At 34.9% G+C, this 24462-nt stretch overlaps 1 protein-coding gene across 1 annotated transcript in view; it reads left to right on the top strand.

The window, feature by feature from the left end:
* LOC149805642 (uncharacterized) overlaps window positions 1-24462 on the top strand; it is a 236030-nt gene that overhangs the window by 104789 nt on the left and 106779 nt on the right. The window contains exon 9 of the mRNA XM_089934527.1: window positions 10784-11060. Within this exon, the coding sequence (XP_089790653.1) occupies window positions 10784-11060 (277 nt within the window). The remainder of the gene's footprint in view (window positions 1-10783; window positions 11061-24462) is intronic.

The following is a 24462-nucleotide window of genomic DNA, read 5'->3' as shown; positions in this document are numbered from 1 at the left end:
AGCACACCTTTTAACTATCTGATATTAATGCAATCTTGTCTATCTTCTTACTATTCTTAGCAACAAGATAATTTCTCTACTATTTTAATATATCAATGCTGTTCTTAGAAATGCAAATTAATTCTTCTTAACAGTCATACACATGCAAACCCTCCTCTTTATCCCTTTCCAAACCTCTGTAGTTTGATGGAGTTTCCAAAATGGCCATGAAGGCATTAACCAGAAATCCAATGAAATAGGTAAATTCCCTGATTTGAACTTTCTTGTTATGCAAAAGTTTAGAAGGTAAATGCCATATATTTGGCCAGTAGGGATTTCAGTCTCTCCATGTGTTTGGCATAGTAACCATTCTCTTTTACCTAATATAGTTTTTATTTCTATTAATAGTAACAGACTTACGGTGTTACTAAAATTAGTAACAATTATAGCAATACTAATTTTGTTATATTAAGGGAGACAACTTTAATGTAGGTAAATCATTAACTCTTAATAGTAGTTGTCTCACTTAGATATTGTTCCAGTGATTGCAATACTTAAAACACTAGTTGAAAATGCTTTTAAAGGAATTTTACACCTTAATAAAGTAAAATATTTTTCGAAAACATTTTAAAGATCAAATTTAAATTGGTATAACTTCAAAACCACACACACACATGCCATCAATGTTTGCAATCGATTTTTATATTTTCACTAATGATGAAACCTTGTAAAAAAATTGAGTCAATCTGATACCCCAAAAGAGTATCAACTGAGTTGATATCAGAACCAAGTTGCCACAATAAATAGTTAAAGCCATTGACTGCAACATTGTACATTATCAAGCACACTTACCGTATCTATCTAGATTCATGTTCAAAGTGTCATCAAAATATTATCAACATCTGATACCATGTGCTCTGAAAAAGGCAGACAGATTTATTCAATTTACTATTCCAAGCAAACATTAAGTATTTTTTGGCATGTTTCATGAAAGGGAATTCTTTAGAGAAGAAAATCCTTCAAGTGCTCAAAATTAAAGAAATCATCTATTTGAATCAGCTCCAAAAACCAAAAAGTTGATATTAACTTAGTTTAGACTGTAAATGTTTGAATATTTAGTTTTAGGGATGGTCTGAACACATGATGCCATCTCAATAAAATGTTGAGCTAGACTTGCCTCAAACGTATAATTGCATCTGAAGTAACGTCTGTTTGCTTTTCAGGACTTTGAGAGACAAAGGGTTAAAGGATTTTGCAAACTCTGTAATGGGCAAACACAATTAGCTACTGAAGACTGAATATCTCTTAAACTATTGTCCATGGTCTGGACTCTTTTAAATATAACTAATTCACACCAGATTTCCTTATTTACCTGGAGCAGTGGGGAGGGGGGCATATTTTCTCATACTTTCATGACATGTTGTATCTATATTGACTATGTCATTAACCATGACTTATTCAATTCATGTTAATTAGGTTAGCTAGTGATTGGTATACATTATCACTCGTTACAGGTGCTTTAAATTTTGGTTACTCCCACCAAATGTCTGTGTCAATACAGGTAGCCTTGTTTTTGCTGTCACAGCTATGAACTTGTCATCACACTTGAAATAACCTCATCATAGAACAGGTCAGCATCGGACTCAGTATCAATAAAAATTTCAACTAGTATAGATACATATTCAGTCTTTTTAGCCTTATTGTCTACAGCACATTCAATCTCCATAGAAGGAAATAGCAGTGAATTAAAGAAACTCCTAACATTCTCTGGCCTATTTTAGTGTCTGCTAGTGACAGTTTCTAAATATGTAACATTGTTCGGCATTTCCAGTTATATTGGAATGTCTTGGCTATCATTGTTTCTTGCTTTAATTTTTGAAAGCAGTCTTCTTTCACTTGGATTTTTGTTTTGGTGCTTTTCCTGTCAGCAATTTCACTAGGTCCAAATTAAAGAAACTTTCATCAATGGAGTCAAAGTACAAAAAGGACAACATCCTTTTTTGCTGTTCTTAAAGATATACATATTGTTTACAGATATGGATCAGTGCCCAAATGAGAAGTCAGTGAATTTTGTTCACAGCTCAAAACTTTCAGAAATTTTTTTGAAAACATTATATGCTGCATCAGCATTAGAGAAAATACATGGAGTATAATGGATATTTCCAAATATCAAGATTTACTGAATGCCAGCTTTCTTATCTACACTCAGAATGCACACAGGTCCCTAGCATCTGTCAGCTCAGAAATAACTGTGACCCGTTCGGACTTTATGAATTTGTCTGGAATAACATGGTGTTTATACAAGAGTCTGAGGCAATCAGCCTAATGAAATAATGATGTTTTATTGGTCTGCTTTAGTTATCAATGTTATTTGATCATCCAGATTTAGTCATAGAACTGTCTGAGCAAATAGATTGAACTGAGAAAACTTCAGCCCAAAGTGACAAAATCATACTTAGAATTCTTTAATTTTATTAAAATTTAGCATGTAAAGTGTATTTAGAAATGCAAACACAAAGATCATGGGTGATTTTACTGATTTGATTCTTACTTGGAGAGAAGTTATAAGATTTTTTTTAAAAAATTATAAGATTTATAAAATGTGGGCATTAGTTCAGCTTTGTGCTGAAAGTTTGACATGCCTACAGGGTTCTGGGACTAATGAACCATGTATCTCAGATACACATTATATAATGTTCTTTATAAGATTACCAGTGATAATGAGTTAATCTTTGTCACCAGTGGATTTAGACAATTGATGTTTTGCCATGTATTTGATAGTCATAATCTTTCCCCATCTAAGACTCAGACCTCTTGATTTGTTGCAAGAGTCCCTGCTTCAAACTTGCCTAAAATGCATCCATGACAAGGGAAACACTTTTCCATGACAAGGGAGACACATTTCCATGACAAGGGAAACACATTTCCATGACAAGGGAAACACATTTCTACAGTAATATCTTGATTTGGAGTATCTTAAGCTGTTTTACTCAAAATGAATAAGCTTATAGTATGGTATGCATCTGTCATCAGTCATCCATTGTACATCTGTCAATCCCAACTTGTTTACTTGTGTTTTAACAGTCTAGAGGCTTCATTTCTCATAGCTTTCAACAGTTTTGGAACTTAAATTTATTTCATCAAGATCTCTGATGAGTTCAGTTATGTGCAGCATCCATGCATATTAACGAGGGAATATAGCATCTGATTGGTTGAAGTTATGAACAAGGAAGATACCATATTTCTGACCAAATCTTTATCAGACCAGATATGTAAGTTTGTATCATCTCAGATGAGTTCATCATGAGTGACATCCAGACAAGATGATCTTGCTTCTAATTGGTTGAGTGCTTGTGACACTATAGAAGTCATATTACTGAACAGATTCTGGTAGTCTAGCCTTGTAAGCTGTTATCAAGATCTCAGATGAGTTTGATTGTGAGTGCCATCCACACACATTGATGGCTTAACTTGAATCCACTTTAGCTTGTTGCTACTCTAGGGGCAATTTCAGATCAGGCTTTTATTTAAAATCAGAATTGTTATATAGGCTTTTATTATCAAGATCAAGGATAGTTTGAATATTGTTTATAGTACTTTTGGAATGTTAGATTTAATTAATAGAAATTTCATTTAAAACCATACCATTACCTAACAGTTTATGGCAGAATATACTATGCTATGACATTGTCTGTCTTTATGTCCCATTCATTTTTTCCAGTTCCACATGATAACTGAGATCCATAGCAGATACCTCCACCAAACTTTGTGGTAGCTTGCATGGGGTTAAAGAAGATTTTGTTAAATTTCAAAATAAAAGAGTTAGAGATTGAGGTCACTTTGAATGAAAGAAGTAAAATAGTCTGCATACAGTAACATTAGTTCTGCATGAAAGACCTGGTGCAAACTGTGTGGATGGCTTGCATTTGGGGTAAGCAGGAACCCTATTAATTTTGGGGTCAAAAGTTTATGATCACTTTGACTAAAAGAAGAAAATTTGTTTCCACAAAAGAACTTGAGTTCTGCACCATAAAGTTACCAATCTTTGTGGATAGCTTGCACCAGGAGCACAAAAGAACATTATCAATATTGGGTCACAACGTCATGGTAAATGTGACTGAAAGAATAATAATAACTTCCACAAAATCTCTTGGGGGTTTTCCATCTGCTTTGGATACCAAATTTTGTGGCTAGCTTGCACTTCCAGCATGGATGAACCCTATCAGCTTTGGGGTCAAAAGGTCAAAGATCAAGGTCACTGTGACTGAAGAAATAAAAAAAGGTTCCTATACAATAATTAGACATCTACATACATACCTTGACCAAATTTTGTGGATGATGTGCACTTAGTGTAAAGGAGAAACCTATTGGTCTGGTGACCAAAAGATCCAATACTAAGGTTGCTATGACTGAATGTAGATAAATGGTTTCTGCACAATAACATTAGTTCTACATCAAAAGGAGCTGCATTAGCTCAATTTGTTGAGTGCTGGCCTAACAATTAAAGGGTTACAGATTGGATACCCACCCAGGCCGGACCAGGTTGGTTGCCTGAGTGTACCTTGAGAAAGGCACTTAGCTCCCATTTGTTGAACATAATGTATCACCTAATGTGTTAATCAAGGCCAACAAGAAGAAATAAGATCACAGATGTGGAACACACTTTGCAGATTGCTTACATTTGGTAAAAAGAAATCTATTGATTTTGAAGTCAAAAGTCAATGTCATTGTGGCTGAAAGATGAAACACAGTTTCTGCAAACAAATTTCCATTATTTACAGATAGGAATATTAAATACAGGGAGGGGACAGCATATAATGTACTGTTCACAGTCTTGTTAACTTCTACGGACTTTTTCTGACATGACCATATGAAAAGTAAAGGCCACTATTTCTGATACAGATTTATTATGCATTATAATTATATGCAAATTGGGGCACTTTGACCAATATTTCATGGTTGGATGAAATTATAACAGTAAGAAGTGTGGAGGAGTGGGGGGATTCAGCTTTCACAAATGCATTATTAGCTATTCAGCCCCTATCTTCTCATTATTAAAAATACATTTAAATTGGTTAATAAAGTTTTGTAAGGTTTCACATAAGACAGCTGTAAGAAGTTTTTTGACAGACCACAGATGCAGGTTATCAACTTTTCCTTGGAAAGTGTAAACTGATATCAAATACAGTATTTACTCATGTGTGACATACAAACCAAACTTTACAAAAATAGACCCATATCTGCTGCCATGTCATAATGAATTAGCAGATCTGGATGTATACTGTGTGTTTGAAATCATTTGCAAAATAAGTATATTTACATTTGCCATCAAATTATCCAATAGTAGATCTGAGAGAAGGCAGATCACACCTGAGTACACTTTGGCACCAGCAATGATGGTATTCAGCTAGGTTAAAGTGGTATTATAACTTATCTTTCTGTACTGCATGTATCAGCAGCAGCAGGTTTTCTCAGGCTGGTGCTTTGGGAAAGTCAGAGAATTGTTTGAGTACATGGTATTTGTGTATATTCCTGTAGAGTGTTCACTCCCTTCTGTACTTATGGAGAACTCATTCAGAATTAAGCTTCTGCAGGACTTGTTGAATTTTTCATGCTGGAGAGATTGATGAATGGATCATGAAGTCAATACATGTGTTTTGTGGGAATTAAACCGAAATTATTTTAGGATTTACTATTTACACTATGGAAAGTTGATGGAAGATGGAAATATTTAATTCTGTGAATTTAGGTATTTGTATACTGAACTATGCCACCAAAGTTTTGTCTTTAAGTGGTTTATGCTGAGATGTGTGAGTACACTACAGCACAAAGGTGAAATGAGATGAGCATCAATATGCATGGAATTTGTATACATCAGAAACATCTGGAAGCTTTAGGGACAGACCATTTAATTTTCAGACCAATGCTTTGGGTTTTCTTTCAGAAATGATTATTTATTAATTTATTACCAGCAAATATTTTTTTCTTCAGCTAATGTAATGGATATAATTATTTTTTCCGTTACAAAATTAGAGCAGGAATATTTTTTAAACTATCTGGGGAAAGGAAATCATTTTTGTGTGTGTGTCTATATATATATATATATATATATATATATATATATATATATATATATATATATATATATAAAACAAATCCCATGCCCCTCCTTGAAAATGTAATGGTCAGTTTCTTGCTTCAAGCTTATGAGACAGTACAGGTGTTTATTTAAGTCATGTTTGTTTAAAGTCAATAGACCTTTTCATATGAAGGTTTCTGAAACTTGAAAAGTTTCAATTCTCTCATTTAAAGAACTCTCAGGAACTTAGTGGATGATCACAGGTGGTAGCGCTGGAACAGTTCCCTCCCTGGACTTGAGGGGGCAACATCTGCAGCATTGTAGTCAACAATAACATGTTAGCCCAGTTTCATTGGCTGTGGAGTGCCTAAATTTAATGAATGGAGAAGTTTCATAAAACATAAACATTACTTTGTAGCTTTCTGCTTACCTTAATCATATGATAATCCATGAAGCTGATGAATAGGTCTTTTCAGGACTGTATTAAGCATAAGTTTTAATCACACACACACCAGGCCGAACAGTCCTAATGCTAACCTCTTAATGCTGAGCGCCAAGCGAGGAAGCTGTTAGTACCATTTTTAAAACTCTTTGTTATGACTCAAGGCTGGGGTTCGAACCTGTGACCTTCCGCATGCAAGACAGACGCTCTAACCACAAGGCCACCGGGACAGTGAAGATAATGATACAAAACATCCAGCTTAACTGGTAGTGCTTGAAGCAGGTTTAAGATTTAATGCAATGTACATGTGAGACTTTTGGTCCTTAATTTCATATTTTATTGATGTTACAGTTATCATTATTCATTTCATAGATCATTTCTGTAGACCTTTCAATTACTTTTATTATGTTTATTATGTTACTGTTATACTTTACTTTGCATTACTTCAATTATGTTACTGTTATACTGTAATTTCTATAATTTAATTATGTTACTGTCATACTGTACTTTCCATTACTTACGTTATTGTTATATTGTACTTTCCATTGCTTTAATTATGTTAATGTTGTACTGTACCTTCCATTACTTTTAATATAGTATTTTCTCCTTTATTCAGCAAAGTTTTGGTTTCATTTATTTTCATGGGTATTATTTTAATGTTTTTATATTTAAAAAAAAACAAAAAACAACCAACGTATTTAAATTAGTGAATTTGTCTCTCAAAGCTTATATATTTATAGGTACTTTATTTTGTGAATGAACCTTACAAATGCACAACAACTAACAATGCAAAAGAGCAACTTTATGCAGACAACAAATGATGGTGGCTTCCAATGCTTGAAGCAATGCTAAGGGGCCCCGAGTGGCCGAGTGGTCTAAAGCGTTCTCCGTTATGGATCACTGCCATCTCACCTCTGTCTGCGTCAGTTCGAGTCTCGGATTCAGCTAATGTGGGTATGTGAGAAAGCTTGCAAGTAGCTTCTTGTGGGTCGGTGGTTATTTCCAGGGTTTTCCCGGATGCTTCCTCCACCATTAATACTGGCCGCCATGTATAGCCTATCGTGTGCTGAGAAATGGCATTAAACCCTACAACAGCAGCAACAGAAGCAATGCTACCACAAGCCTGAGCACAAATTATACACCTGTAAAGATCGGTCCAAGCACTGCATTTTCATGCAAGTGCACATTATCAAATGTAGCAATCAATGCCATGTCAAGCAGTAATTTAAGCATTTCAGTTTGATCTTTGAATTTGATAACATTGTACCATCGGCATGACCACTATGGTGGCCTAGCATCTGCTTAGGAAGAGGGAAGTTGTGGGGTTCAATCCTTGGCTGAGTCATACCAAAGACTTATAATAATAGTACTAACAGCTGCCTCACTTGGTGCTCAGCATTAAGAGGTTCGTGTTAGGACTGGTCGGGCTGGTGTCATGATAATGTGACTGGGTGGAACATGATGCTACATGTCTGCGCATGATGTCCCAGTGCTAGAAATCACTATAACCTGCCACACTGCAGACATCATAGCGATATGACTGAAAAATCGTTACAGCTATGTTAAAAATCCAAATCTCACACACACACCTTCAGCATGTTTCAGTTGCCATGCTGTGTGGATAATGTCTTCATTCTGTATGTGAACCAAACATGTGACCAACTGCCTCATGTTGAATGTAACAAGTCAGCTGTGACAACCTTTGATGTGTATTGATGAAAAGTAACTCAGGATAAAATATGTGAGAGGTCCTAATTATCTGTGACTTTGAGAAATTTGGACTTGTATGATTTTGCAATTTGGGGTTTATTTATATGACATGTTTATGTGAACCAGAAGACTTAATTGACATGATGTATTTTTAGTAGTTTTGCCCCAAAGTAAGTGAAGTGTAAGCTTTAGTGCTATTCTGTAATTAGCTTAGTACATGTATATACATAGTGTTTAATTACCACTATGTGATTCAAGCAATTGTTTGAGAATTTTACAGTATCATTGTTCCTCTGGACTAAAAATAAATTGATAAAATGAAATGTACTTTCCGGAGGATTTAAATTTTAACATGAAAGTTTGCTATCAGTAATTAGAAGTATATATGTTAGCATTTGTCAATGCTTTATATAGATTTTTTCAGTCATGTGAATCACAACTATGGATAAATCTTAAATAACAGAATTGTAGAGAGTAAGATGCCATTTTGTTGTTACAGTTTTCGCTGTATTTTGGACAGCAGTTTCATTTGAATAAAGAAGGATCAGTGTAAAAAAGACATAAATCCCAATTTTTTCTTACATCATTTTTTTTCTTCATTTTCAATAATAATAGAATTTAATTACTTTATGCTCATTTTATTTTCTATCTATCTATACTGAATCTCATCACATATATCAGTTCCATGTATTGAGTAGAAAAGACAGCTACCAAATACTGTAATCATAAATGTGCACTGAAACAACATAAACTGTTTTATACTTGTTTTTGTCAAAATGGATCATAATAAAACAAATACATGTTAAAAATAATACTTTATTATAGTAATGAGGTTGAATTATAAAATAGCTGAGCTTATTTGATCACTTTGTTAGAACAAAGTATTATTAAATATGATCTAGTTGTCCTGAAGTCTTGGAACATTGCAGGTATAAAATAACGATTGCTCTCTTCCTCCCTCCCTCCCCCTTTCTCTCCCCCCTCCCCTCCCCCCCTCTCTCTCTCTCTCTCGCACACACACACACTGAACACTGAAGAAATCCTGAAAATTCTTGAGAACTCTTTGCATGATGAAAAATTGTAGCAGTAATTTATGTCCAGGAACTCTTAACTTCAAGTTCTGAGTTTCATGTAACAGTAATAACTTGCATTCTGGAACTGTACATTCTGGTTTTGAGTTTCATGTAACAGTTTCATAACCTGCATCCAGGCTCCCTAAATTCTAGTCTTTCATGTCATGTAACAGTTTAATATATGTTATCTTAGGAACTCTAAATTTTAGTACAGAGTTTCATGTAACAGTTTAATAACTTGTATCTAGGAACTCTAAATTCTAGTACAGAGTTTCATGTAACAGTAATAACTTGCATCCTGGAACTGTTCATTCTGGTTTTCAGTTTCATGTAAGTTTCATAACCTGCATCCAGGCTCGCTAAATTCTAGTCTTTCATGTCATGTAACAGTTTAATATATGTTATCTTAGGAACTCTAAATTCTAGTTCAGAGTTTCATGTAACAATGTAATAACTTGTATCTAGGAACTCTAAATTCTAGTCCAGTTTCATGTAACAGTTTAATAACTTGTATCTAGGAACTCTAAATTCTAGTCCAAAGTTTCATGTAACAATGTAATAACCTGTATCCTGGAATTCTCAATTCTAGTACAGAGTTTGATGTAACAGTGTAATAACCTGTATCCTGGAATTCTCAATTCTAGCCCAGAGTTTCATGTAACAATGTAATAACCTGTATCCTGGAATTCTCAATTCTAGTACAGAGTTTCAGCACTGTACTTAAGTGCTTGTCAGTTTTTTAATTATACAGCAGCAAGTAGCAAAATTGCTACATGTTAGATTTAGTTGGTTTGAAATCAAATAGAGCTTTTTGCTGACAAAAATTATGAAAATTACTCTCAATGACACTTTTCCATTTTACTCATCCAAAAGAGGTTTTCCAACACAAATTGTGGGTAATTCCCTGTTACTTTCCAGCAAGCGCTTTCATATTGATGATGATGATGATCAGCAAGTACTGATGGCAGCAGTATTTTCTGACAAGCATCCACAAGATACAGATCAGTGGAAAGCAGGCATATGTGTGATCTCAATCTATTAGTATAATGTGTAATTTCACCCATAGGTAATAGCAGACAACTTTACTTGCTCCACATGAATGAGTGATTACAATGCAAAGAAATCAACTTTTTTGTGTGAAGTAAAAACTGTAGCTACTTGGTAAGCTAATTTGCTACAGCATCAAGAAGTAGGTAGCAGAATTGCGCTACCTATTACATCACATTCAATTCTAACCCTACTTTTATTTTATTTGCTATTTGGTCAAGGAATGGCTAACATATTTAAGGAGGGTTATTGTATATACTCACGAGTCCAATTGCACACTGCATAATGTGCCAGCAGATCTGGGTCTGTGCTGTTTGTTAGGAGTAAACAGTAGAACAAACAACATGGACTCTGATGTGATGGAACATTATGCTGCAGCAGATCAGGATAATTTTTATTTATAGTTTGACTTGACTTATAAGTGAGTATATATGGTAAAGATTTATATTACAGGGCTGCATACAGGAGCAACAGATTCAGCATACATGTAGTCAACAGGACTCAGAATTGACCAGTGCCCAGTTGGACCTGGAACACAGCATCAATCAGGACACCAATGATAACTTCAGTTTTGGATGTAACACGTGGCCAAGGAAACGTAGCAAGGCTCGAACAAAGCAGCATATTACAGCAGTGTTTGAAATGGATGTTGATCAGCTGGACAGTATAACATCCAAAACTACCAGGGTTCTACGTGGAACTGGAGCAGGCATGAACAATTTACCCCCAGGTAATTAAAAAACACCTATGTTAGTTTATAATTCACAGTAGCTTCTGAACTGGTGAGGTCTTTCACCTGTTTACTAGAATCATTAAGTGTTGCCAAGGAGGAGAATCTCTGGTTTCATTTGTCCAGGCAAGACTTCAGCAGGTTGGATAAATAAAACAACTTCATTTAACTTGAGAAAAAAAATTACCAAAAAATACTCTGATGTTATTATGAGAAAATTTACAAAGTATTAAGAGGAATGGTATAGTTGTAGTTATCCGGAAAGTGGAGTTATTTTTTATGCACGTAAAGAAAACCTTCAGAAGAAATACATATTTATGACCATTTATTATGACTGTTCAGTATATAATGTATATGTTTAGTTTAATGTATAAGTCCTTGATTGGAAGCATATGTGATTAACATATCAGCTCTGGACTAATGTTACATAGTTAAAGAGTCATGGTGCTGTACATAACTATTGCAGTACTTTTAGATATGGTAAAAGCAGCCAACTTTTGGTTTGACTTCATGTTATGAATATTTTGTCTCTTCTTTTCTGAAAATATTCACTGCAATTTTGTTGGCCAATACACTGTTGGTATTTGGTGTATATGAATATATTTTATGTGTACGCCTGGCCACCCAGATAGAGAATAATTAAATGAAAATGGATTTCTGAATTACAGAGCAGTATAAAAAAAAACAGATATCATGCATAGTTATCTAGGTCCTGGTGTTTACCAGAAGTAGAAGGAGAATTTTTTTATGTAAGTTTTGAAACATGCAGCTAGTTATTGTAAGATGTAAACACACACACAACATTACAAAATGAAAAAGAATTTGACAAATTATCTAGAAAAAGAACTTTCATACCACCAAACCTGATCATTTAACATGTTAACGTTCCATATTTGAAAGACCGATATTAGTACAAAAAAATTCCTGTGTGATACCAGCTATATCATGTCTGTGTATTGGAATCAGACTAACAGTGTGCCCTTTAGTCATTCATGGGGGAGACAAATACCTTAATTTTTACATACTTCATTTTTCACGTCAAATTTGTTATGGATCATTGGTCTAGCATCCCATCTTCTATACAATAAAAGTTGGAAGATAACTGTCAGTTTTCCTTTCCAAATATCGCATCTCATAGCATTGCTGTCATTAACTTTTTACTCGCGTAAAAGGACAAACAAATTAGATATTTAGCTGATGGTTTCTTTTATTGTCTGGATACTAGTTAACATAAATCTGTTATGACTACGTAATGAATAAAAGCAGCATCAGTGGCAGCATCGGTATGGTTAAAATGTGTCCATTTATAATGTACTTGTAATCCATCAAGTAACAACTTAAAATAGTACATTAGGAATTTATTGATGTTGTCATGTGAAACATTTTCTTAATATTTTTGAAGATGCTAGTGACCATTTGCCATTAGCAGAAAACAACAAAGGATATATCATTACTTTATGTTAAATTTTTCTTAACACTTTACATGTATTAGAGTAGAAAATGTAACTTACATAACAAGGATGGACAAACAAAAAATATTATTTTAAATTCATAAAGTATTTGAGAGCTGTCAGCAGCTACACAACATCTGTTGATAATATTTTATTCATGTATTCAGTTTCTTTATTGCCCATAAATTTGCCAACTTTCTTGAAACATTTTGGTGCCAGTGGTAATTCTGATGTAATATAAAAACAAAATATTTGTATACACTGTACTAATTATTTGATAATAATAATAATGATAATAATAATAATGCTTTATTCATAGAGGACTATTCTCCCTTGAAGCCCTCTTAAGGAGAGTATAACAATGCACATTATAAGAAGATAACAATAATTACTGTTTATTTTAACATATTTAGTATTAAAATACTAAATTCCTTTATGTATTAGAAACACTGTTACATGCTCATGATACCTCTTCTTAAATACTATAATATTTTCAGCAGATTTTACATGTAGTGGAAGCTTGTTCCATAGAACTGTACCATAATATTGGAAGCTCTTTTTAAATTGCTCTGTTCTTGGTTTTGGTATTGAGTTGAAAAAGGCCTGAATAAGTCCTGAAGATACTCTGGTGCAATTCCATATAGACATTTATATGAAAGAACTGCCTTGTGAAAATCTATCCTCTCATAAATTGTGAACCATTTGAGTTATGTAAATAATGCTTTTTAAGGCTGCATTGAATATTGATATCATTTGTCGAAGGCTGCATTGAATATTCGATACCATTTGTCTAAGGCTGCATTGAATATTGATACCATTTGTCTAAGGCTTTATTGAATATTGATACCATTTGTCTAAGGCTGCATTGAATATTGATACCGTTTGTCTAAGGCTGCATTAAATATTGATACCATTTGTGTAAGGCTGCATTGAATATTGATACCATTTGTCTAAGGTTGCATTGAATATTGATATTATTTGTCTAAGGCTGCATTGAATATTCAATACCATTTGTCTAAGGCTGCATTGAATACTGATACCATTTGTCTAAGGCTGCATTGAATATTCGATACTGTTTGTCTAAGGCTGCATTAAATATTGATACCATTTGTCTAAGGCTGCATTGAATATTGATACCATTTGTCTAAGGTTGCATTGAATATTGATATTATTTGTCTAAGGCTGCATTGAATATTCAATACCATTTGTCTAAGGCTGCATTGAATACTGATACCATTTGTCTAAGGCTGCATTGAATATTTGATACTGTTTGTCTAAGACTGCATTGAATATTCGATACCATTTGTCTAAGGCAGTGATGACATCAGCTATATTGCAGACTGATTTGAAAGGTTTGCTAAATTATTTAAGAACATTTTCTCATCAAACTGTTTAAAGTCCCTGTATTGTATTTCAATGTGTTGACCATTTTTGAGGATTTCAGAACATGTCTAGTTATATATAGTATGTTGGGTCTGTAATTTATTACTACATGTATGTACTTTAAAATAATGATATAGTCCTAGATTTATATTTTGCTGCATTATTTTCATTTGCAGTATATAATATTGATTCTGAATGCACCTGTTTGCTTTAATGTATGCTCAGTGGCACGCCAACTTGCTTAGGGTGACTTCTCAACTAAGCACTTGATGTCAGAAGTATCCTTTTGTTCCTTAAGGTTGATGCTGCTGTAGCTATAAAGTCTCATGACAGTACTTAGTCACTGTAAATTGTTTCAAAATCTGATTTTAAGCAAAGCAGTGTTATGCCGTGAAACTTCCCTTGACAAAAGACAAGAATCACATTACTTATGACTGCTACATCTGTTCAGAAATAAAATTTGATTGTACTACAAAAAGACTAAATGTCAACATTAAGGCTACCTCACTGAATTGCTGTAATGTTTTTGGAATTGAGCAGAGGAAATTATTTAACAAACATGCATTTTATGTCAAAACTGTCTTTATAATTACAGTAGCAGATGAAAATATATAATAAGTAACATTTATGAGCAATTAGCATTAGCACAAATTAAAATCCTAAATGCTTTTCACATCCTCTTTTCAACAAACACTAGCATCTGACAGTAGACTGTACTCAGCCATCTGTATTACACTACTGTAACCGATTTTAGCCAATGTTTGGAAGAAGCAGCTAAATATTTGAAATATAAAAAGTTTTCATTCATGGAGTATAGGATTTTTAGAAAATATAGCCAGCAGAAAAATAAACATAAACAACAGATTATGTTGGCATTAGCTCTGAGAAAGAGGACACTGAGCTGTAGATAAACTTGATCAACCATAAGAAAGTAATTCCAGACTTAGATAAGCAAAGTTTGCATATGTTATGAATAGTACAGTCCACTTCTTAATACATGCACAACATTAGTACGCTGGATGGAACTATACAGTTTACAGCAGAGTTGTATTACATACGGCCCACGTAGCTTGCTAAAGGTTTCAATCTAGCCTGCTAGCTTTTCGTAACTTTTGCCTAATCTTGTGCCTTCAAATGCTGCATCTTTCTAAAATTTGCTCACTGGCCCCATGGGTGAGAAAAAATTGCAATGTGGCCCCTCACACAAAAATGTTGTACACTCCCGGTTTATGGTCAACACTCGAAAATCCCACTCGCAAGCTCATAATTTGTGAGTGGAAAAATGTTGTTTTCGAGCTCAGAAAAAAACAAGTAGACTATCATACAGTGATATATTTCACAAAATATCAACATTTTCTATCTACTGTACTTTCTTTTTTTAAATTATTTACTGGCAATCTATTTGACTAGCGTTTTAAGTTTTGACACGAGTCACAATTGCCAAGAACATAGAATAGCAATAATAATGCACTTGTACATCTTGAATGCATGTCATGCGCCGGCGAGAGGCATACATAGAGGCATATTCGGTGCATATATACCCACCCCTTTTGGCATATTGTCAACTGCGCATCTGTACCGAAGTAACTCGGCAAGATTCGGATCAGTTCATTCAGAAGAGTCAATTGCATCAGCAGCAAGCACCCTGTCCCCATCAGTCATCACATGGGTATCATGTGCTGTGTGTTAGTTTCTGCATGCTTTGTTTTAAGTTCGATCTTTTCTATTTTATGTTCACAGTGTCTTTTATTTGTCCCCTGCTTCACTGGGTATCCTGTGTTTGGATTATTAATTATTATTTTCAGTGATATTTAATATAACTATTTTTAAAAAAATCTAAATAATTGGTACTTCATAGCTCCAGGCAAACATCACGTGGGCGGACATTAGCACAAACTCGCAGTGGCTGATTTATAGGTTTTATAATTTTTAAAAATAAAAACTGCAATTATTATGTTAAAAAAGAAGTAGGAAAACCAAAGTATTTATTATTATTAAAACAAAGACAAATATATAATGTCAGGTTTCTTTTTGTTACCTGAACCTATTATATATTTTGATGTTGACAGTTGTCATGGTCCTCCCCTCATCCCCATTCCCCCTCCCGTTGTTGGCATTCTTTGGCTAGCAAGTTGTCAACAAATTGCGAGTTAGCGTGGCTACAATTTTTGAGGGTTGTTTATGGCTATCAATGAATGCATTATTGCTGCTAAGAAGAATTATCACCAAATGAAACCACAAAATCCAGATCTGCCATTTCTTAACGTGCTGGAAGATTAGGGTCAATGCAATTTTCTTAAAATCATGAGTAAACCAAACAGGGTAGACTGATCGCTTGATGCATTACATGACAGCAGAGTCAACACTAGTGTGAGCACACAGCAGTGTAGACTTTGACGTGACCGCAGAGTCAGCCTTTGCTTGAGCAAACAGGGCAGTGCAGACATTGAGTTGTTAATGTATTACATGACATTAGAGTCACATTTGCATGAGCAAACAGGGCAGTGTAGACATTGATTGCCTGATGCATTACATGACATCAGAGTGACATTTGCATGAGCAAACTGAGTAGTGTAAACATTGAGTTGTTGATGCAAGATGGCAGAGTCAACACTAGCATGAGCAAACAGCAGTGTTGTTGTTGTTGTTGTTGTTGTTGTAGGGTTTAACGCCATTTTTCAGCACGCAATAGGCTATACATGGCGGCCAGTATTAATGGTGGAGGAAGAAACCGGGAAATCCCCGGAAAGAACCACCGACCCTCGAGAAGCTACTGGCAAGCTTTCTCACATTTCCACATTGGCCGAATCCGAGACTCGAACCCACGCAGACAGAGGTGAGATGGCAGTGATCCGTAACGGTGAGCGTTTTAGACCACTCGGCCACTCGGGGCCCCCAAACAGCAGTGTAGACTTTGATGAGATGATAGCAGAGTCAATGTTTGCATGAGCAAACAGGGCAGTGTAGACATTGACTTGTTAATGCATTACATGACAGCAGAGTCAACACTAGCATGAGCAAACAGGGCAGTGTAGACATTGAGTTGTTGATGCATTACATGACAACATATCTGAGTCTATGCAGTTTGCAGGTGGGTATTTATTTTATATAAGTTATATGATACCTCCTACTTCCCTTGATGGAATAGCACTGACCAGTACCAGAGAATGATTATATGGTTTAATAATTTGTTCATGGCTTAACTTAGAGAGGATAGCAAATGAAACTTGTATAGTGTAGGTGTGCCTTAGTTGATGTAAATCACAGTGTTGTTAAATATTGTTAGTGAAGATCAAGGTAATAAATGACAAGGTAATAACTAAACTAACTGCTTACCACAAATTGGCACCACAAGAGGAAGGTTAATGTAGCTACTCTACACAAAGCTTTATAAGTTCATATTATTGTGTGTTGATACATTTCTGTGCTATTCGCCATTAATGAACAGCTGAGAATGAGCTTATCATTTTCTTCTCTTACAAAAGATATTTTTACACTGGCAATCTCAGTTCTAAAGACTAAACTTGAAAACATGTACATCTGTTTTAATTTTATGGGTGTTGCAATCGGATAAATTTGACATGTATAATGATGTCCCTGCTTAACCATCATTAACAAAATCATCTAGGAGGCCAGTTATGATCTGCTGCATAATGTATACTGGAATCATCTGCTGTGTAACAAATCGGTCTTCTCTGGCAGAAGAGTATCGCATTTCCTTATTTCTGGTCTAGGTGTCAGCATTAAGTTTCTATACACCTGCCATGAGGCAGAGCATATTATGTTATGATGTTGTCCGTCCATCCATCCATCCATCTGTATGTATGTTACCAATGTTACTTTTGTGCAGTAACTCCTTCCACCATCTTCAGTTACCAAACTTTGTGGAAGGCTTTCATTTGAGGTAATGAAGATTTTAGGGTCATATAATTGACAGGTAAAGGCCACTATGAAAGAAGAAAAATGGTTTCCAACCAATAACATTAGTTCTAGATCAGAGACCTGGACCAAACTTTGTGGACGAATTGCACTTGGGGTAAGGAAAATGCTTATTGATGTTGAGATCAAAAAGTCACAAGTCAAGATCACTTACTCTAAGAAGAAAAATGGTTTCTGCACAATAGCATTATTTCTGCATAACAGATCCATACCAGACTTTATGGATGGCTTACACTTGCAGTAAGGAAGAAGCCTATCTGTTCTGGGATCAAAGTCACTATTTTTTGGTAGAAGAACCATGGTTTTTGCACAGAAATTAAGTTCTTGTCCATATACCTTAACCAAATGTTTGCTGATGACTTGCACATTTGGTAGAAAAATACTCTTGATTTTGAGGTCAGGGTCAATGAGTGAAATAAACGAAATGCCACATACTTTGACCAGTTGGAGAGCCATATTAATTTTGGAGTTAAAAGGTTATGACTCAAAGAAAAATTGGTTTCTGTGGAATAAGTTTTATTTTGGAGCAAGTTGCTTGACCAAACCTGGATGGTGACACTGAAGGTTGCAAAGAAACTTACAAATACTGGGGTCTAATGATCATGGTCATGGTAAATTTCATAAGAACAAAAATTGTGTATGCACAGTAAGTTTAGTTCAAGACCACCTGCCTTGACCAGAGGTTCTAGGCCAATAAGACCCATTGGCATGGTAGATACTAAAAATTAAATTTAAGTGGACTTTTAGAAATGGGACAATTGTGTGTATAGTTAATTGTACTTTTATCTAACTTTATACATTTGGTGAAGAAAAACCTGGCATTTCTTCCCGATTTACCAGCTTTTGTTGAAAAATTTGTGATATCAAGAGAAATACGTGTTTTTTCTTTGAAAATCAAGCTATTTAGAGATAAGCCGTATTTAATGACATAATGGAGATGATGAATCACTGTTCATCATCTTTATAAGGGTACATATTTTTATTATGTAAAAGGTACCTTATACTATTTGTAATCGCTTAGTAAGGCAATTTTTCACATTGTATCCAATGGGTTTTTTATAGTATTTACAGCAAGCATTTCATTCTCATCTGATTAGAAGAGTCATTACATCTTTATATTTTTCTGTCTATGGTACAAGAGCATGCACAGAACCACAGTTGCACTTTGAAATAATACCAGATTGCTTTTATTTTAAGACTAGTACCCAGCTTGTGTGTTTTTTTTTTCTTCTTCCATTTACTTTGTCAGCATGCCAGGGTACAGAGCAAATTCAGCAACCACTTGTTTCAGACTGGTAGTGTAAGTACAGTAGGACATTTGGAGTAGTTTTCCAAGGTGCAGTGTGAAATATCCAGTCAGCATTAAGCAGTTACTGGCTGCTGATGTTATATTTAGCCTGCTGGTGTCCTCTTAATCATTAGTGTGTCATTTAAAGGCAGAATTTGATTCATATTAAGGATGTTACAGGAGTACATTCATTATAACTTGAAACATCAGGTTCACAGTAGAATGGTTGCAAGGATTTATAGATAGTAGAATGGTACTTCAGCATTATTCCATGTCTGAGTAATTTATATAGCTGGATAAGCTACACTTGGCTTTAATATATAAATCATTAGCTAGAATGTGCTTGGTTATTTAATGTACATTGGTAAGTATTTCACACACTTACCTAGTCTACCAGCTCATTATTTGACATTTCTGATGCTATGGACTTAACAGAGCCTATGATAGCAGACAGCCAGTAGTGTAAAGAATCTGTTGTGGAATATGACATATTAAAGGAATCAGTGGACACAGGCAAGATATTCTGGAAAGCTTTGGATTGTATTTTGTTTTAAATAACAGCAATGTCAGTGGACCATCCAGTATCCAAAGGTAACCTGGAATAGCATGTCATAACATATACCATATGTGCTAGCTTATAAAACGAGTCTAACTGCAAACTGCACAGATCAAGGTCTGCCATTGCATAATGTGCCAGCAGATCTGGGTCTGTGCAATTTGCTAGACATGATCAGCAGAACAACATAGACCCTAATCTGCATGCACATTATGCTACAGCAGATCAAAATCTATGTTGTTTGCAGTTGGACTCGACTTATAGGTGAGTATATATGGTAGATCATCAAAATACCAAGTATGACCTGTGGCAAACTGCCAATTCATAAACATGGCTCTGCTATTGTGTGATATGCTGGCAGATCAGGGTCTGTACCATTCATGTGAAAACACGTAGAGCAGATAGTGTACACCCTGCTTAACTGCAGGCATATTATACAATGGCAGACCTGGATCTGTACTGGATGCAGTTAATAAGGTTGTGCATTGAGCATGTATCCATGAGCAAACACTAGCAAAGATATACAGTTTTAGGCCTTCGTTAAGAAAGTGGGTATTCTTTTGTTGATTGATTGATTGATTGTTTTTTTTGGAGTTTGACAATACATAAACATAGGAAAGTTTATATCATGTGGAAGAAATTGGAATAAATTTCCTTGCCAAGGACACACAAAAAAATAGATTACATGACCTGTCTATGCAGGAATTAGAAACTGCATCCTTCTGGTCACAAACCAGGCATCTTAACTATACTAGGTAACTGTAGCAGTCAAGAGAAAGGCAGAATGGTAAATATCTGTATTCATAATGAGCAACAGACATGTCTGCTATTTACAAATGCACTCCAACTATCTGGGTTCAGCAGCTGTAAGAGAAAAATAAAGTTTAATCTTTCCAAAGTATGGTATTCAACCCAGAGGGTCAAGTTTTCCTCAGGTTCAACCTGTATGATCCAACAGTAGGAGGCAGAAAGGAATCCAAGTAGATTCTCACCAATGAAAATACAGTACATGTACATTATAATAAGTAAACAGGGCACAAGGAATGAGTTCCTTGACACAGTCTGATTGGTTGCCTTGATTAGATACTTGTGCAGATCCAGTGTGTAATTTTAGACACTTTCTGTGGAAAATACGTCAGGATTAATCTATTATTTAAATTTTGATTAAGTGAGTCATTTTGAAATAGGAACACAAATGTTCACATATTTATTTAATATGCAGTAAAAGCAAAGCGAAAGGTTTGGTGTATCATTCTTCTCTGTCTTAATCCAAGTGTTTGTTCTAGAAACTGAAATTGTAGTTTCCTATTTGTTCTAGAAACTGAAATTGTAGGTTCCAATTTGTTCTAGAAACTGAAATTGTAGGTTCCTATTTGTTCTAGAAACTGAAATTTTAGGTTCCTATTTGTTCTAGAAACTTAAATTGTAGGTTCCTATTTGTTCTAGAAACTGAAATTTTAGGTTCCTATTTGTTCTAGAAACTTAAATTGTAGGTTCCTATCAAAACAGTAGTATTTCTCTTTGGTCTTAATTAATGTTGTATTTGACCACTCCAGTGGCCTAAGTGGTTAGAGCATCTGCCTCAGATAATTGGGAGGTCGAAGGTTTTGAATCCTAGACAAGTCATACCAAAGACTTATACAAATGGTACTAGCAGCTGCCTTGCTTGGCTCACAACATTAAAAGGTCAGTGTTAGGACTGGTTGACCTGGTGTCAGGTATAATGTGACTGGGTGGGACATGATGCTACATGTCTGTGGCATGATGCCCCAGTGCTAGACATCAATATAAACTGCCACTCTACAGACATCACAGCAATATGACTGGAAAAGTGTTAAAGCTTCATTAAAACTCCAAAACACACACACACAAACACACACATACACACACTTATATTGTATTTGATATAGCAGCTATTTACCCTAAGTAAGTTAAGTAAAAGAACAGTATGTCACCCCAACCCACACACCCCACCCCACCCCATACACATAGAGCTTCTCAACATTTTGAGTTATACAAGCATTTTGCCAGGGGAAGAAACAAACTTATATTCACAAAACAAACAATAAACACAAACACCAAGAGAAATGGGAAATCTATAAACAAGAGATAAAAACAGAAGAAAAGAAGGAAGAAAAAAGAACAAAAACAGTCTTAAAACAGGTAAGCTACACGTCTATTATATGTTGCCATCAGCCCAACAAAGATATGTAGCAAAAATGAAAGAAGGTATGATCATGCCTATTGCACAAAACACCAGAATGTTATGAACAAATTCCAGGATGGGGACCAATGATGGAAACCATATGTGGCAAAAAATTTAAGACCTCTATAAAATTTAGAGTAGAATGTTTATCCTGGTAAAGTTATCATAGAGGTAATAAAGGAAAATATGTCAAGAGAATGGTGTAGTGGGCATAATAAACACAGGTTCTTAATAATAATAATAATAAAAATAATAATAATAATTTTAATGATGATGATGATAAAAATGATGACAATAATAATAATATTAATAATATGTGTGAAGAATTACATAATATTTACTTAGGTAAATATTATTGCAGAACTTGTATACGTCTGATAAACTGATGTAGTTGGTTAAGATTGCATTGGGAAAGTTAGATTTTTTGATTTAGGATTAAATCCAGTATCGTTCCTTGCATTCCTGTATTGGTCCACCCCCTGTCGGATTCAGTCTGTGACATCTCAAGGGACTCCAGTGAATGCCAGTTAAGTTGTTATGGCTGGTGAGTTTTGCATTGATTTTATCACAGATTTGGTTCTTCTGGTTATTAATTCGTTTTCTGAAAGTAATGGTTTCACCAACATTTTGAGCAGCACTGATCCTGCATGTTAGAAAATAGATTACATGTTGAGGAGTCTCTCCAGAGTTGCTGGTCCTGAACTTTCATATTTTTCTTCGGTGCATATTTTCTTGATTTGACTTTTTTTTAAAGGAGACTTTACAAAGCTGTGGCTCCATTTTCATGTCTTGCTTTGAAGTACTTCTTCAGTTCAAATTTAATTTCATCACTATGTTGACAAGAAGACAAAAAATGCTTCTGAAAGAACATTTCATTTTACCATGTACATACCTCAAAACAACTTTAAAATGCTGATCATTCAGTTTGAAAGGAGTGTCAACTTTAACTTAGTAGAAGTTTCATCCAGAATCAAACTTTTGCAGTTAGTGATCCGTAACGGAGAACGCTTTAGACCACTCAGCCACTCTGGGCCCCCAACTTTTGCAGTTTGTGATCCGTAACGGAGAGCGCTTTAGACCACTCGGCCACTCAGGGCCCCCAACTTTTGCAGTCAGTGATCCGTAACAGAGAGCGCTTTAGACCACTTGGCCACTCGGGGCCCCCAACTTTTGCAGTTAGTGATCTGTAACGGAGAGCGCTTTAGACCACTTGGCCACTCGGGGCCCCCAACTTTTGCAGTTAGTATGTACTATAGTTGAGATATTTAATGCAAGTAGAAGACCTTTCCTTTAGTATTTCCAGATTCCTTCAGAAACCTGTACTCCACTGATATCTTATTATTTACATACCTTGATACAGTGGTGGCATTAAAATAGCAGTGTGAGGAACATGTTATCACATGCCCTAGCAACATACAATTCTGAATTCTCATTGCACATAAAATGTGTGCATAGCTATGTCAGAACTAAGTATAAAAAGATGAGTCTGTTTAGGGTCACAATAATATTGCATTCTGCATGAACATAATTATTTTAACTGCCTTAATCTTATGACACCACTGATATAATAATTGGATGCAGAGAATTGCCAGTTTTTAGTGTCTAGATATGAAAAGGTTGAAGGCTGATGTGTAATCGCCACCCATCTTGTTTTTGTACTTAATGAACTTTAGCAGTTTTGATCAGTTTTTGCTTACAATTTCAGTGCAGAATTGTATCACTATTATATTTTAAAATAAAACATTGTACATAAAATTGGAATGTACCTTAGGAATAGTGTCATGTGGTCTTAAGCCACAGTTGAAACATTAGATGCAAGGTAAATATTCTTTTAAGTTTAGACTTCATTGAGTATAATTATGTTGGAAAGTGCATATTGAAAGTAATTATCATGACTTTTGCACTTAAAAGTACAGACGAACAATAAACAAAAAAAGTCATTAATTTTATTTTTAGAATCACAGTACAATTTACTGTTTTCCTGGTTACCAGAAGTCCTGGAGCAAATGTTAAAATGTTGAAACTTATCATGTGTTTTTGAAGAAATTATTGGACATTATGGTACCAGTGCTATATGCAAGTATGTATGTGCAAACTTGTTGGCATTAGTACTGTTCCGTTCATGTATGCAATATATTTTGGAATGCCTTCAAAACAATATTAAATATAGACTTTTAGTTTTGAGAAATGATTTGGGGTGGATCATAGTAGTATAAAGCAGTCATGATCAGTATAAAATAGTGGAGGAAGAACCTGAGACGAGTCATCAACCCACAGAAGCTACTGGCAAGCTTTCTCACACATTGGTCAAGCCAAGACTAGAGTGTGTGTATGTGTGTTTGATTTGGATTTTTAACGTAGCTTTAACAATTTTTCAGTCATATGGCTACAATGTCTGCAGTGTGGCAGTTTATAGTGATATCTGGCACTAGGGCATGATGATGCAGACATGTAGCATATGTCCAACCGAGTCACGTTATCCTGACACCAGGCCGACTAGGCCTAACACCAGCCTCTTAATTCCGAGCACATAGCAAGGAAGCTGTTAGTACCATTTTTATAAGTCTTTGGTATGACTC

This window comes from Sinohyriopsis cumingii, chromosome 2 (assembly GCF_028554795.1).
Source record: "Sinohyriopsis cumingii isolate HCF-2022 chromosome 2, ASM2855479v2, whole genome shotgun sequence".
Taxonomy (NCBI): domain Eukaryota; kingdom Metazoa; phylum Mollusca; class Bivalvia; order Unionida; family Unionidae; genus Sinohyriopsis; species Sinohyriopsis cumingii.
Note: the sequence above shows the minus strand (reverse complement) of the source record. Positions and strands in the feature narration are given on the sequence as shown.